Genomic DNA, 12,699 nt, shown 5'->3' with positions numbered 1-12,699 from the left:
TGATTTTCTAAACCAACAGAGGAAAAAGAACCAAGGGGCCGGGTATCTGCTAACCAAAGTGGAATTTAATGTTTGGACATTCCCACTGAGGAAAACACAGTCTCACCCATTTCACAGCTGACAAATTGAGATTCAAAGAGATGTCATCATTTTTTTCAGCTAGAAGATGGCAAAGACGAGCTTTTTACTTAAGTCTACCTGATTTTAAAACTTCTTCCAATGGTATCACACTCCCTCCCCCACAGAAATCCCCAGAGAGCTGTTAGGAGAATGATGACTTTCAGCTATAGGGTGCACGATATCTGCATCCTAACTGCCAACACCCAAAAGAAAAACTCATCTTTCAGTCAAACGTAATGGATGTCAAGCCCTTCAGCATTTTTTCAGTAGGAATGAATTCTAGCTACTAAGAAGGTGATCAGTAAAGACAAAATCATCTATTGTGATCAAAAATCCTTTAAAAAAAAAAAAATCCTGACATCCTAAACAGCATTTTGAAAATCACTCAAAAAGGATTCAACATTTTATACAAAATCAAGTAGAGGGGCGCCTAAGTGGCTCAGTGAGTTAAAGCCTCTGCCTTAGGCTCAGGTCATGATCCCAGGGTCCTGGGATCAAGCCCCACATCGGGCTCTCTGCTCAGCAGGGAGCCTGCTTCCCTCTCTCTCTGCCTGCCTCTCTGCCTACTTGTGATCTCTGTCAAATTAAAAAAAAAAAAAAAAAAGTAGACATTCTCAGTGGAATTCAGAGGTGCTTCCCAATGGGGTATATTTGGTCCTTTTGTTTAAAATCCAAGGACAAATAGACTATATCACGTCTTACCCTCAAAAGTTTATTGCTCATGGTCTCTACCCTTCCTACCAAACAAAAAATAGAATAAGATCTCAAAATAAAAGCAATCTCCTCTCAGGAGCTCCCAGGTTGTTCTTTTGCATGTCCTGACCCCTGCCTTCTGTCTTTTACTTAAGGCCTGACAGGGGCTAGATCCTAAACCAAATCTACAAGTTCCCTATAGCAGCTCCAATGAGGTCTCTCATTTAGAGGAACCTACCTTTAGGGTCTTGAAAATGAAATCATTCTGTAGTCCAATATTCTCAGAGAACGATGCTTCATTACAAAAGTGTCCTTCCCTCAAAAGTTACTATTTTTTCTTTTAAAGCAAAATATCCGAAATATATACTTCATATATATTTTATATATATATATCATATTTATCATATATCATATATATATAACTTCTGTTCTTCAACAGAAGAACAGAAGAGTACATTTCTTTGAGACTATTTAGAATGAGTTGCAACACTTAAAAAAAAAAAAGAGGAAGAAATCCAGAGGAAAAAAGGAATGTTTTGGGAACACCCCCCTCAAGAAAAAAGTTGTCATGTAGTTTATGACATATTGGTTTATAGATTCTAAAGTAGAAAAAAAAAATCTAAAATCTTTCAAGATCTTCTGGCAGAAAGCTCTTTGGAATCATTTTCTTCTAATAGTTAAAAGCATTTTTCTAAGATGCTACAACCTCTAAAAACAACCTTTCTGATCTCTTGAAAAGCCAAGTTTAACTTCTTTTTTTTTAAGATTTTATTTATATATTTGACAGAGATCACAAGCAGGCAGAGAGGCAGAAGAGAGGAGGAAGCAGGCTCCCTGCTGAGCGGAGAGCCCGATTAGAGGCTTGATTCTGGGACCCTGGAATCATGACCTGAGCTGAAGGCAGAGGCTTTAACCCACTGAGCCAACCCAGGTGCCCTGCCAAGTTCAACTTCTAATAGTGTTATGTACTATTGGTTTAAAAGAAAAAGTAAGGAGAAGGACCCAGAACCCAAACAGTAGGTTTACTCTATTCATGCCTCATGCTATAATGATTTCACACAGTAGATACGTATGATATGGGATTGAGATTTTCCTGTAAAGACAGAATATAAACATCTATGTCACACATGTAATGTTTAAGTGTAAGAAACTTAGCACCCCTCTCTGGCCCTAAAATCCAGGGGTAAAAAAAAAAAGTTTATCTGAAGAGACATAGTCATAACAAGGGTTCTAATAAACATCAAAACAAAGGCAACAAAATAAAAAATAAACAAGTACAATTACATCAAACAAAAAGCTTCTGTAAAGCAAGGGAAATCAGCCACAAAATGAAAAAGGAAATCTAAAGAGGAAAGTATTTGCAAATCATCTAAGGGGTTAATATCCAAAATATATAAAGAATTCATATACCTCAATGGCAAAAACTACAGTCTGATTTTAAACATCTGCCTAAGATGATACACCGATGGCCAACAGGTACATAAAAAGGTACTTAAGATCACTAATCATCAGGGAAATGCAAAATAAAATCACGATTTTCCCCCTGAGGAAGATCGCCTCACACTTGTTAGATAGGCTATTACCAAAACAATAAGAAATGGTAAGTATTGGAGAGGATGTGGAAAAAAACAGAATCTTCAATGAACTGTTGGTGGGATTGTACACTGGTACAGCCACTATGGAAAACAATATATAGAGGTTTCTCAAAAAATTAAAAACAGAACTACCATAGGATCCAGCAATCCCAAGTGTGTGTGTGTGTGTGTGTGTGTGTGTGTGTGTGTGTTTACACAAAGGAAATAAAACCAGCATACTGAAAAGACATCTGTGCTTCTATGTCCACGGCAGCACTATTCACAATAGCTAAGATGTGGAAACAACCTAAGTGAATCGACAGAATAAGGAGTATTATTCAGCCCTGAGAAACGACATCGTGCCATCGGTGACAACATGGGTGAAACTTGAAAGCATTACACTAAGTGAAAGTCAGACTGAGAAAGACAGATACTCTATGATATCACTTATATGTAGAATCTTAAAAAGCTGAACTCCTAGAAACAGAGACTAGAATGGCAGCTACCAGGTGCTGGAGAGTGGGGGGAAAGGGAGGAGATGCTGGTCAAACACGATAAACAGTCACTTATAAGAGGAGTAAGTGGAATGCAATGGAAAGCAATTATATATGGCAATTATGATTAATATTATGATACTGTGTATTTCAAAGTTATTAAGAGTCGATCTTAAATGTTTTCACCAAAAAAGAAAGGGTAATTATGTAACGTGATGGAGATGATAGCTAATACTATGGGAGTAATCATTCGTAATATACAAGTGTGTCAAATCAATACAATGTACATCTTAAACTTATACAATGGTATATGCATGTCAATTATGTTAATAGAGCTTAAAAGAAAGATTTCTACAGTGCCTGGTGGCTCAGCTGGTCTTCAGCTCAGGATATGATCCCAGAGTCCCAGGACTGAGTCCTGCTCATCAGGCTCCCAACTCCATGGGGAGTCTACTTCTCCCTCTGACCTTCTCCCCTCTCATGCTTTCTCATGCTCTCTCTCAAATAAATTTAAAAAATCTTAAAAAAAGAAAGAAAGAATATTTCTAATAAAATCAAAATGGTTCATAAGTTAGTAACACTATGGCAGTCTGCATTAATATCAAGACAATGATAAATATTTACATATCAGGCAAAAACAATACAAGGTAGCCAAAAATTTAGGCAGCCAAAAAAATGTTCCTTAATCTATAGATGCCCAGATTTCCATAAAAGACTAATTTTCCCATACTACCTGGACAGAATCTAGAGGATTTCTATTATTTCAAACACATTTTCAAATTTTAATTTTACCCCAAAATCCACTGGCATCCATCTCTTAAAGAATTTATGTTAAGTAACTGGTTTGCCTGAATAGTTCACATTTCAACTTATTTTAGAGGTGTCAAGACACAATCTAAGTCTAACAGAAAAAAATCTGCAGGCTTCAAACTGCCCTCCAAAATATACAACGAAGGAGAGTCAAGGAGGACAGTTCTGAGATAAAGCTGAGAAGAGGGAGAGAGAACTCTACTGGAGACCTTATCGACAATGCACTCAGCTGTATTATCAGTGACCTGTAACCTCTTCTCCAGCGGGCCAGCAAGCCCTGAGTACTCTGGGACTAAGAGGTGTTTTAAAAAGTTCTTGTGTCATATTTACTCTTTCCTACGACTCTTATCAGAAGCCTGACATATTCAAGTTCCAGAATCCACAGGCTCTGATGACCCACCTGAAGACATAGCCAAGAGGAATAATGAGAACCATAAAATGCCACCATCATAAAACAGAAATAATAACAATCAGGATTTTAAATGGACCAGCTCTTTTTTTTTTTTTTTTGATTGAAGTATTGTTGACCGACAATATCATCTTAGTTTTAGGTGTACAACGTAGTAATTCGCCAGCTATCTACATTATGGAATGCTCGCCATGATAAGTGTATCTGTCGCCATATACATTTATCACAGCCCTACTGACTAAATTCCCTATGCTCTATTTTCATTCCCATGATTTATTTACTTTATAACCAGAAGTCTGTACCTGTTAATCCCCTTCATATTTTTCACCAGTCCCCTACCCTCCTCCCCTCTGGTGATCACCAAAATTTGTTCTCTGTATTTTCAAATCTGTTTCTGTTGGTTTTATTTTGTTTAGTTGGTTGTTTGCCAGTTTTTTTCATTCCATATATAAGTAAAGTCATGGTATTTGTCTTTGACTTGTTTTTCAGATTCCAAATATGAGTAAAATCATGGTATTTGTCTTTCTCTGTCTGACTTACTACACTTAGCAGAATATCCATCTACTAGGTCCATCCATGTTGTCATGAATGGCAGGATTTCATTCTTCCTTTACTGCAAAGTAATATCCCATTACGTATATATAGCACATCTTCTTTACCCATTCATCTATCAATGGACACATAGGGTGCTTCTTGGCTATTGTAAATAATGCTGCAATAAACATAAGAGCACATATATCTTTTCGAACTAGTGTTTTCATTTTTGTTGGGTAGATAAACAGGAATGGACCAGTTCATTTTTAAAGGCATAACCAGAGGTAAATAGCATCAACACTGTGTTTTTGATAACTATAAAAAGAATAAAACAGGTTTTTTAAAAAATACCATTCCTTAATAAATATATAATAAATCTCTAACTTTCAAAATGAGTCGTATTACAAGGGCGCCTGGGTGCCTCAGCCAGTTAAGCATCTGACTCTTCATTTCAGCTCAGGTCATGATCTCAGGGCCCTGAGATCAGGCCCCACATCTGGCTCCCTGCTCAGTAGGGAATCTGCTTGACGATTCTCTCTCTCCCTCCCTTTCGCTGCCCCTCCCCCTACTCATGCTTGTTCACTCTCCCCTAAAATAAGTAAATCTTAAAAAAAAAAAAAAAAGGAAAATGAGTTGTATCACAAAAGGCCATTCCTTCATGAAGATACATTTCCCCATAAAGTACTATAAGTGGTGGTTTATTTCCAAAGCTGGCCCAATAACCTATTTAACCCATAATGTACTGACACAGTACATTAAGACAAATAAAGACATAAATACCATCTCATGATATTTATGACAAATACCATTTTATTCAGAGTGCTGAATGAAATGTGGTAAAGGGACTGACAATGCTTCAAATGCATTAGTATTTCAACTGAAAGGATGGGAGCTGGGCAAAAAAAGGACTCCAAAAAATGGACTTCACAAGTTCCACATAAACCAAAAAGTTCACAGAAGTGAACATATGGGTGATTTTCTTATGAGAGGATCCACATCTTGTCAAAGTGGTTGTCTCTAACCCCACCGAAAGGGGTTTCAATAAAGGGAAAAAATTCCCATGCTGTATAAAGCCAAACTCTTCCCTGCATAGCCCTCAGATAGAGCTTATAGGAGAAATGAGGCATTTTGCGAAGTTATGGTCCACACATGTTTACACATATGATACATGCATTGAGGCAAAGCTATCAAAAACCTTCCAGAAAAACGAAGTGAAGGAAATTCTGAAGTAAAGAACACATTTTAACATTTTACAGGGTCAGAACTGCCCACAGAAGATGACACAGGAAGTTCACATGAAGTGGAATGAGGATGATGGTCCCAACGGTGCCCACTGCAGACTTTCATGAATCAGTAAGCAAACACTCCACACTTTATTATCTGTACAAAACCCCTTGTTCCCCAACCAAGCCAAATCACACAAGCAAAACTTGGCTACCATGATCTTTTAAAAAAAAAGAAAAGAAAAGAAAAGAAAAAAAAAGAAAAAAAAGAAAAGAAAAGAAAAGAAATCAATCCAGGGCACCTGGGTGGCTCAGTCAGCTAAGTGTCTGCCTTCAGCTCAGGTCATGATCCCAGGGTCCTGGGATCGAGCCCCGTGTTAGGCTCCCTGCTCAGCAGGGAGTCTGCTTCTCCTCCTCCCTATGCCTCTGAACCTCCCCTGCTCATGCTCTCTCTCTCCTTCTCTTTCTCTCTCAAATAAATAAAATCTTTAAAAAGAAAGAAAGAAAGAGAGAAAGAAAGAAAAGATCCATCTTTTACCTACACACAATTCAAATAAACAAAAATGTGTATTTAAAAACCCAAGCCTGTCATATGAATGACTATACCTATTCTATTAATTTTTCACAAGAAAATCTGGACAACAACCTCTTTTTATATAATTTTAAACAGGACTTTCAACTTTACCTAAAAGTTTCTATAAACTGGTATGACAAAGTTCAGACACTGTCCTTAACTGAGCAAAGTTTATTGTTTTCGGCTTTTTGTTAAAATAGATTTGAGTTGCACAGACTATCAAGCTATTCTCAGAAACAGTGGGATTTCAGATTCATACCTACTTAAAATATTCATGTTGGCTTACCTCTTCCTCCCAAACCAGGAGTCCACAGCTAAGTCATTAAGGTCCTTCCTCTCTCTTACCTCTCTCAAAACACTAGGATACCTCCTAACACAGTAGCAACTAGTTTTTGATATGAAGGTTTTTCACAAGGCAGTGACCACTTACCCCTCCTGCCTTCAGCAACTTTCTTCTAAACTCCTCTGTGGGGTTGTTGAAAGTGAGCTTTTCACAGCGGAGGTGATTCACTGGTGGATGGCCTTCAAGATGCAGGAATAAGTCATAATCAAAGCGGACTTTCTTAGGTTCTTCCTAGAGATTTAAAAAAAAAATGAGAAAGAAAAGAGAAGAATTAAGCACATACAAATTTTGAAAGCAAAGTTTTATTCTTCAGAAGAAACAGAAAAGACCCAGGTATCCAACAGCTATTGTGTCAAAGACCTGGAAAAAGAAAATTATCATGGGATTATGTACAAAGCAAAAGGCAGATACCTAATGAATCAGTGTCTTGTTTCGTGAGAGAATCAACTCATCATTTTTTCTGTAATATCTCAAGTGGTGCAATACCACCAACACAGCCACCCAACCAGAAACCTAAGATACTCCTGAAGCCACTTCCTCCCTTTCCCGCTCCACCCCCTCCACCCATTAGCAACAACTGTCATTTTCTCTCCTAAATATTTCTCGAACAAACCCTCTAACCCATAATTCTTCTCACTGCCCAAACTATAATAAGCTCCTTTCTCTAGCAGGTCTTCCTACTTTAGGACAGATTCATCTTCAATTCCTCCTTCATCCAGGCCTCAAAATTATCCACATGGAACAAAAATCTAGCCATTCCACAGCTTGATTAAAACTTAAAAAGCTGGGGCGCCTGGGTGGCTCAGTAGATAAGCGTCTGCCTTCAGCTCAGGTCCTGGGATCGAGCCCCACTTCGGGCTCCCTCCTTTGCAGCAAGCCTGCTTCTCCCATTCCCACTCCCCTCTGCTTGTGCTCCCTCTCTCACTGTGTCTCTCTCTGTCAAATAAATAAACAGAATCTTAAAACAAACAAACAAACAACAACAACAACAAAAAAACACTTCAAAAGCTGCCAACTGCCATTAGGATAAAAATCAAAGCTCACCTGAAGGCCTCCTAAGAAAGGCTTTCAGAACCTGGCTCTCGGCTCTTCATCCCGCCACACGGCATCTACCCATCTCCTGGTCCAGCAAACACATGCTGTTGGGTATTCCCAGCATCCCTTATGTTTTAGGCTAGCTCTGAGTTTCACCCTTGCTTCGTGTTACCACCCTCATTGCCCGCCTCCATTCCTCCACCTTTTTGTCACTTGGACAACTTGTACTCCTCCTTCTCCACTCAGGTTTCACTCTGGGGACGGATTCCTAGAACTCCACTCCCAATTTCCCACTGCTTCGCCTCTGCCCTGTGAGCATCTCTCTCCTCCTTGCCACATCTTAGGGTAACCATCCTATCTTTCCCTTTATCCTGCTTAATCATGAGAGACTGTGGACTCTGAGAAACAAAGTGAGGGTTTGGGAGGGGATGGGGTGGGGGGTTGGGTGAGCCTGGTGGTGGGTATTAAGGAGGGCACATATTGCATGGAGCACTGGGTGTGGTGCATAAACAATGAATTTTGGAACAGACACAAATTAAATTAAAAAATGATGTATTGTATGGTGACTAACATAACACAGTAAAATAAAGAAATAAGAAAAGAAGCAAGAAAATTTAAAAAAAAGACAACACAAAAACTTTGACATTGTCATCAGTTTTCTCAAAGAGGCTTTCAGTTTTTTGACACTTAAACTGTTTTCTTTTGAAAGCTTATTTTGCTTTAACCCTGATTTTCTGTGCCTCAGTTGCTAACCAGTTTAATTACAAATGTATTATGTAATATTTGAATGTTTCCCCAGTTTCATGTTCAATGGCTTCATTAAACTTGTCTTTAAAAAAAAAAAATCTTGAAAGTAGGAGCAATGGCTGAATCATCCTTGCACTCTTGGCAATTAGTTTAGCACCTGTGCATAGCCGAAATGCAATAAACATCTGTGAAATGAACCAGGAGGAGGAAACAGTATCAGATCCACAAGAAGGCAATCATCAGAATTTCATGATACTCAAGTTCTACTCTCGAGCCACTACTGTAGTTAGCTAAACACTTAAACCTCCATACACACGGATTCTTAAGCACCCCAGGTGCGATGAAGACTAAGAATAATGACAGTGACTAATACGAATGTTAACAGTTATCTCATCTAATTCTCATGGCTCGCCTCTAGGTCAACTGTGAGCCCCGTTTCACAGGTATGGAAATTAAAGCACCGGAATTTGTTGCATTACTTTATATAAAAACGCCTTCTGTGTTACAAATATTAACCATCTCTGTGAAGGATTACCATTTTCTTTGTCATTAGCTTTGCCATTTTGTTTACTTTTAACAGCTTTATTGAGAAATAATTCACGGACCATAAACTCTATCCTTAAAAGTATACAATTTAGTGGTTTTTAGTATATTCACAGAATTATGAGACCATCACCACCACCTAATTTTAGATTTACATTCTCATCATTCCAGAAATAAAACTCAAATACATCAAGAGTCACTCCCCATTCCCCCAGATCCTAGATCACTTCCTACCACTAATCTACTTCATTTTCCCTAAAGTTGCCTGTTCTGCAGACTTGGCATTTCATACAAATATATGAACATACACAATATGTAATCCTTTGGGACTGTCTTCTTTCACTTGGCATGATGTTTCCAGGGTTCATACATGTTGTCATATGTCAGTAGTCAGTTCCTTTTTACGGCTGAATAATATTCCACTGTATGAGGTATCCCAGTTACTGTTTATCCACTTCTCGGATAGACATGTGTATTTTTTTCTTTTTAGCCACTGCAAATAGTGCTGGTATGAACATCTGTGTTTAAGTTTTTATGTAGACATGTATTTTCATTTCTCTTGAGTAAACACCTAAGGGTAGAACCTCTGAGTCATAAGGTAACTCCATGTTTCAACATTTTTTACAAACTGCCTTACTCGTTTCCAGAGTGGCTGCACCATTTTAAAATCTCAATAGCAATGTATGAGGTAGTTCTGTTTTTTAATAGAGAACATATTCAAATTTTACAGTTAAATAAAGCAATGTTTTTCTTTAAAAAAGAAAAATTTGTGGGGCACCTGGTGGCTCAGAGGGTTAAGCATCTGTCTCTTCATTCCGGCTCAGCTCATAATGTCAGGATCCTGAGACAGAGCCCCACGACGCACTCTGCGCTGGCTGTGAAGCCTGCCTGGCATTCTCTCTCTCCCTGGGCCCCTCCCTCCCCAATGCACTCTAAAAAAATCTTTCTTTATTTAAAAAAAGGATTTGTTATATTACTATTGTGATGAAACAAAGTGATTTGAACCTACTTCTTTTGACTCAAAAATTTAGCACCTGAAACTGTCAAAATGTAAGCACTACATGCTACAAATTCAGTTTCTACCTCCTTGTTCACACCTCCCCAAATCAGTCTCCACTCATTCGCTCCCTAGCAAGCAGCCCTGAAACCTGGTCTTTCCCTCTTTCATCAGGATACCCCTCTCTCTTAGTTTTCCTCACACTTAACTGGCATTCCTTCCCAGTCTTCTTTTCAGGCTTCCCATCTCTAGTCACTGACCCTTAGACATCCTTTAACTACAGGCAAGTTCCCCAAGGAGCTGACACACATTCACAGGATGTCACTTCTTCCTATAGGACAATGACTCCCTTATCCATACCTCCAGCCCAGCTCCCACCTGACGGCCAGATACTCATGTTGCACCGTCTGCCCACATCTCCACTGAGTTGACCCACAGCAACAGCAAAGTCACGGATTATCTTAACCTAAGCTTATCTTTATCTGTCCTTTCTCCTACTCGCTACATCTTGGCAAACAGAAGTCCTAATTTCTTATCGAAGTTAAAATACAAAAAAAACATTCCCAGCTCTTCCTCCCACTTCGCTCATCAAACTCAAATAGTCTCCCAATTTCTACTCAGAATTCCCCCTTAGGAACTCTCAAATTCAGCTCCTTTGTCCAGTCACCATACCTTTGCCTTAGCTTAGACCTTCATCATTCCTCACCTGGTCACCTCCCCTATGTCTGAACCCACCCCATTCTACCTCCCACAGTGACAAGGCAGTGATCTTCCCAGTAGAAAAATCAGATTAGATCCTTTCATTGATATAAATGCCTTTAATGACTCATCATTTTCCAAAGGATAAAATCCCACTTTCTCGGAATAACCATCTTCCTTTAATACCTTCCCTGCATTCCCTTTGTTTTCTCACGACACCCTGTGCTTCTGTAATTGTGTTGCACTTGTGGTTCCCAATACTTCACATTATCTCATTCATTTTGCCTTTCACATGTACTGCTCCCCACGCCTACACTCTATTCCCTCCCAACACACCTCTCCTGCCTTGCTTGCTGAATGCACTCATTATTCAAAACACAGCTAAAGCATGAAATCCACTGAAGTCTTCCTAATACTTCCAATCCAATTTGTATTAGACATCCCTCTTAGAGCATTCCTTTATTAATGTAATTATCACATTGAATTATGATTTTTTATTTACCTGTCTCTCCTCTAAACTGTAAAACAGTCAACACAACCTAAGAATTTAATTAAAAACACAAGAAGGACTGCTTTCTGCCTTATAATTGGGACTGTAAATTTGTAGAGCCTTCTGGGAAGACAATTTGGCAGTCAACATTCTAACCCAGTAATTCTAAGAATCTCTTCTACAGAAATAGTCAAATATGTGTGCAAAGACAGATACAGATGATAAAATGTTTGTGGTAGCATTGTTTGTAATGGCAGAAAAAAAAAATGAAATGATCTTCAAGTGAGTATATCATATCACTGAATACCAATCAGATGCTTAAAAATACAAATTTGGAAATACTGCCAAGTGGAGTAAAGGTAAGTCACAGATATATAAAATATATCATATTTTAATATTATGCCCCTGCCAATCTCTACTTGACATAGATTTTATCTGTACAAGTGCATGGGGGTTAATCAGGAAAGGCTGTACCAAACAGTTAATAATGACTAAATGGAGTAAAAAAATATACTCCTGCAGGGGCACCTGCGTGGCTCAGTCAGTTAAGTGTCTTCCTTCAGCTCAGGTTTGATCTTGGGGATACCAAGATCAAGCCCCGTGTCTGGCTCTGTGCTCGGTGGGGAGTCTGCTTCTCCCTCTCACTCTCCCTCTGTGCTCTCTCTCTGTCTCCCAAATAAATAAAATCTTTAAAATATATATACTCCTGCATACTTTTTTAAAAATAAAAATGTATTGATGTATATAAACCATTACCAGCAGGAGAAGAATGAATAACAATATCACTTCACAACACTTAAATATATATTTAAAAAAAGAAAAAACACGTTTCCATAAAACTAAGGGTAAGGACCACAGAGAATGACTATCTTTCTATGAATCCTGAGTGCAATTTTCTTTTAAAGATTTTTCTTCTGAGTAAGGAAAGCATACTCACAAATCTTGTTTTCTAGCCAAATGATCTCCTTCTTGGAGGGCAGACTTCAATATTATATCAATCTATGCTCCTTAGGAAAGAGTCTTCTCAAATTGCAAACAAGAAAGTATGCTTCTATTCTATATATGCAGCTAATACATTTCCGCCTCGAGGTGGAAATCTGTTTTGGCAATATCAAATTGTCCCTCTCATTCCGCTTCAGTCCTTGACATTTACTCAGGTACGTTCTCTAAGGACAGAATGAAAGAGACAAGCAGGGTATCCTTTCAACCTAAAATGCTACAGTCAAGTACGTTTCAGTGGGCCTACTGGTTTAAAATTTCTGCAACACTCATCATTCTCATAGAGAAGCTTGTTCTGTTGAACACAAATGCAAAACAAGATAGAATAAACATACAAGAATGGGAAAGCAGCACTGACAGACACTCTACCTCCCCTTTTGGGGTAATGACTCTGACCTCTCAAATAAATGAGCAA

At 38.5% G+C, this 12,699-nt stretch overlaps 1 protein-coding gene across 2 annotated transcripts in view; it reads right to left on the bottom strand.

The window, feature by feature from the left end:
* The window catches only part of MLLT3 (MLLT3 super elongation complex subunit), a 279,058-nt gene that overhangs the window by 105,198 nt on the left and 161,161 nt on the right, over nt 1-12,699 (bottom strand). For both annotated transcript variants that reach the window (XM_032880505.1, XM_032880506.1), the window contains one exon: nt 6,862-7,005. In XM_032880505.1, coding sequence (XP_032736396.1) covers nt 6,862-7,005 — 144 coding nt within the window. The remainder of the gene's footprint in view (nt 1-6,861; nt 7,006-12,699) is intronic.

This window comes from Lontra canadensis, unplaced genomic scaffold (genome assembly GCF_010015895.1).
Source record: "Lontra canadensis isolate GAN:19392208 unplaced genomic scaffold, GSC_riverotter_1.0 scaffold70, whole genome shotgun sequence".
Classification (NCBI taxonomy): Eukaryota; Metazoa; Chordata; class Mammalia; order Carnivora; family Mustelidae; genus Lontra; species Lontra canadensis.
This window is presented reverse-complemented; position numbering and strand designations above follow the sequence as displayed.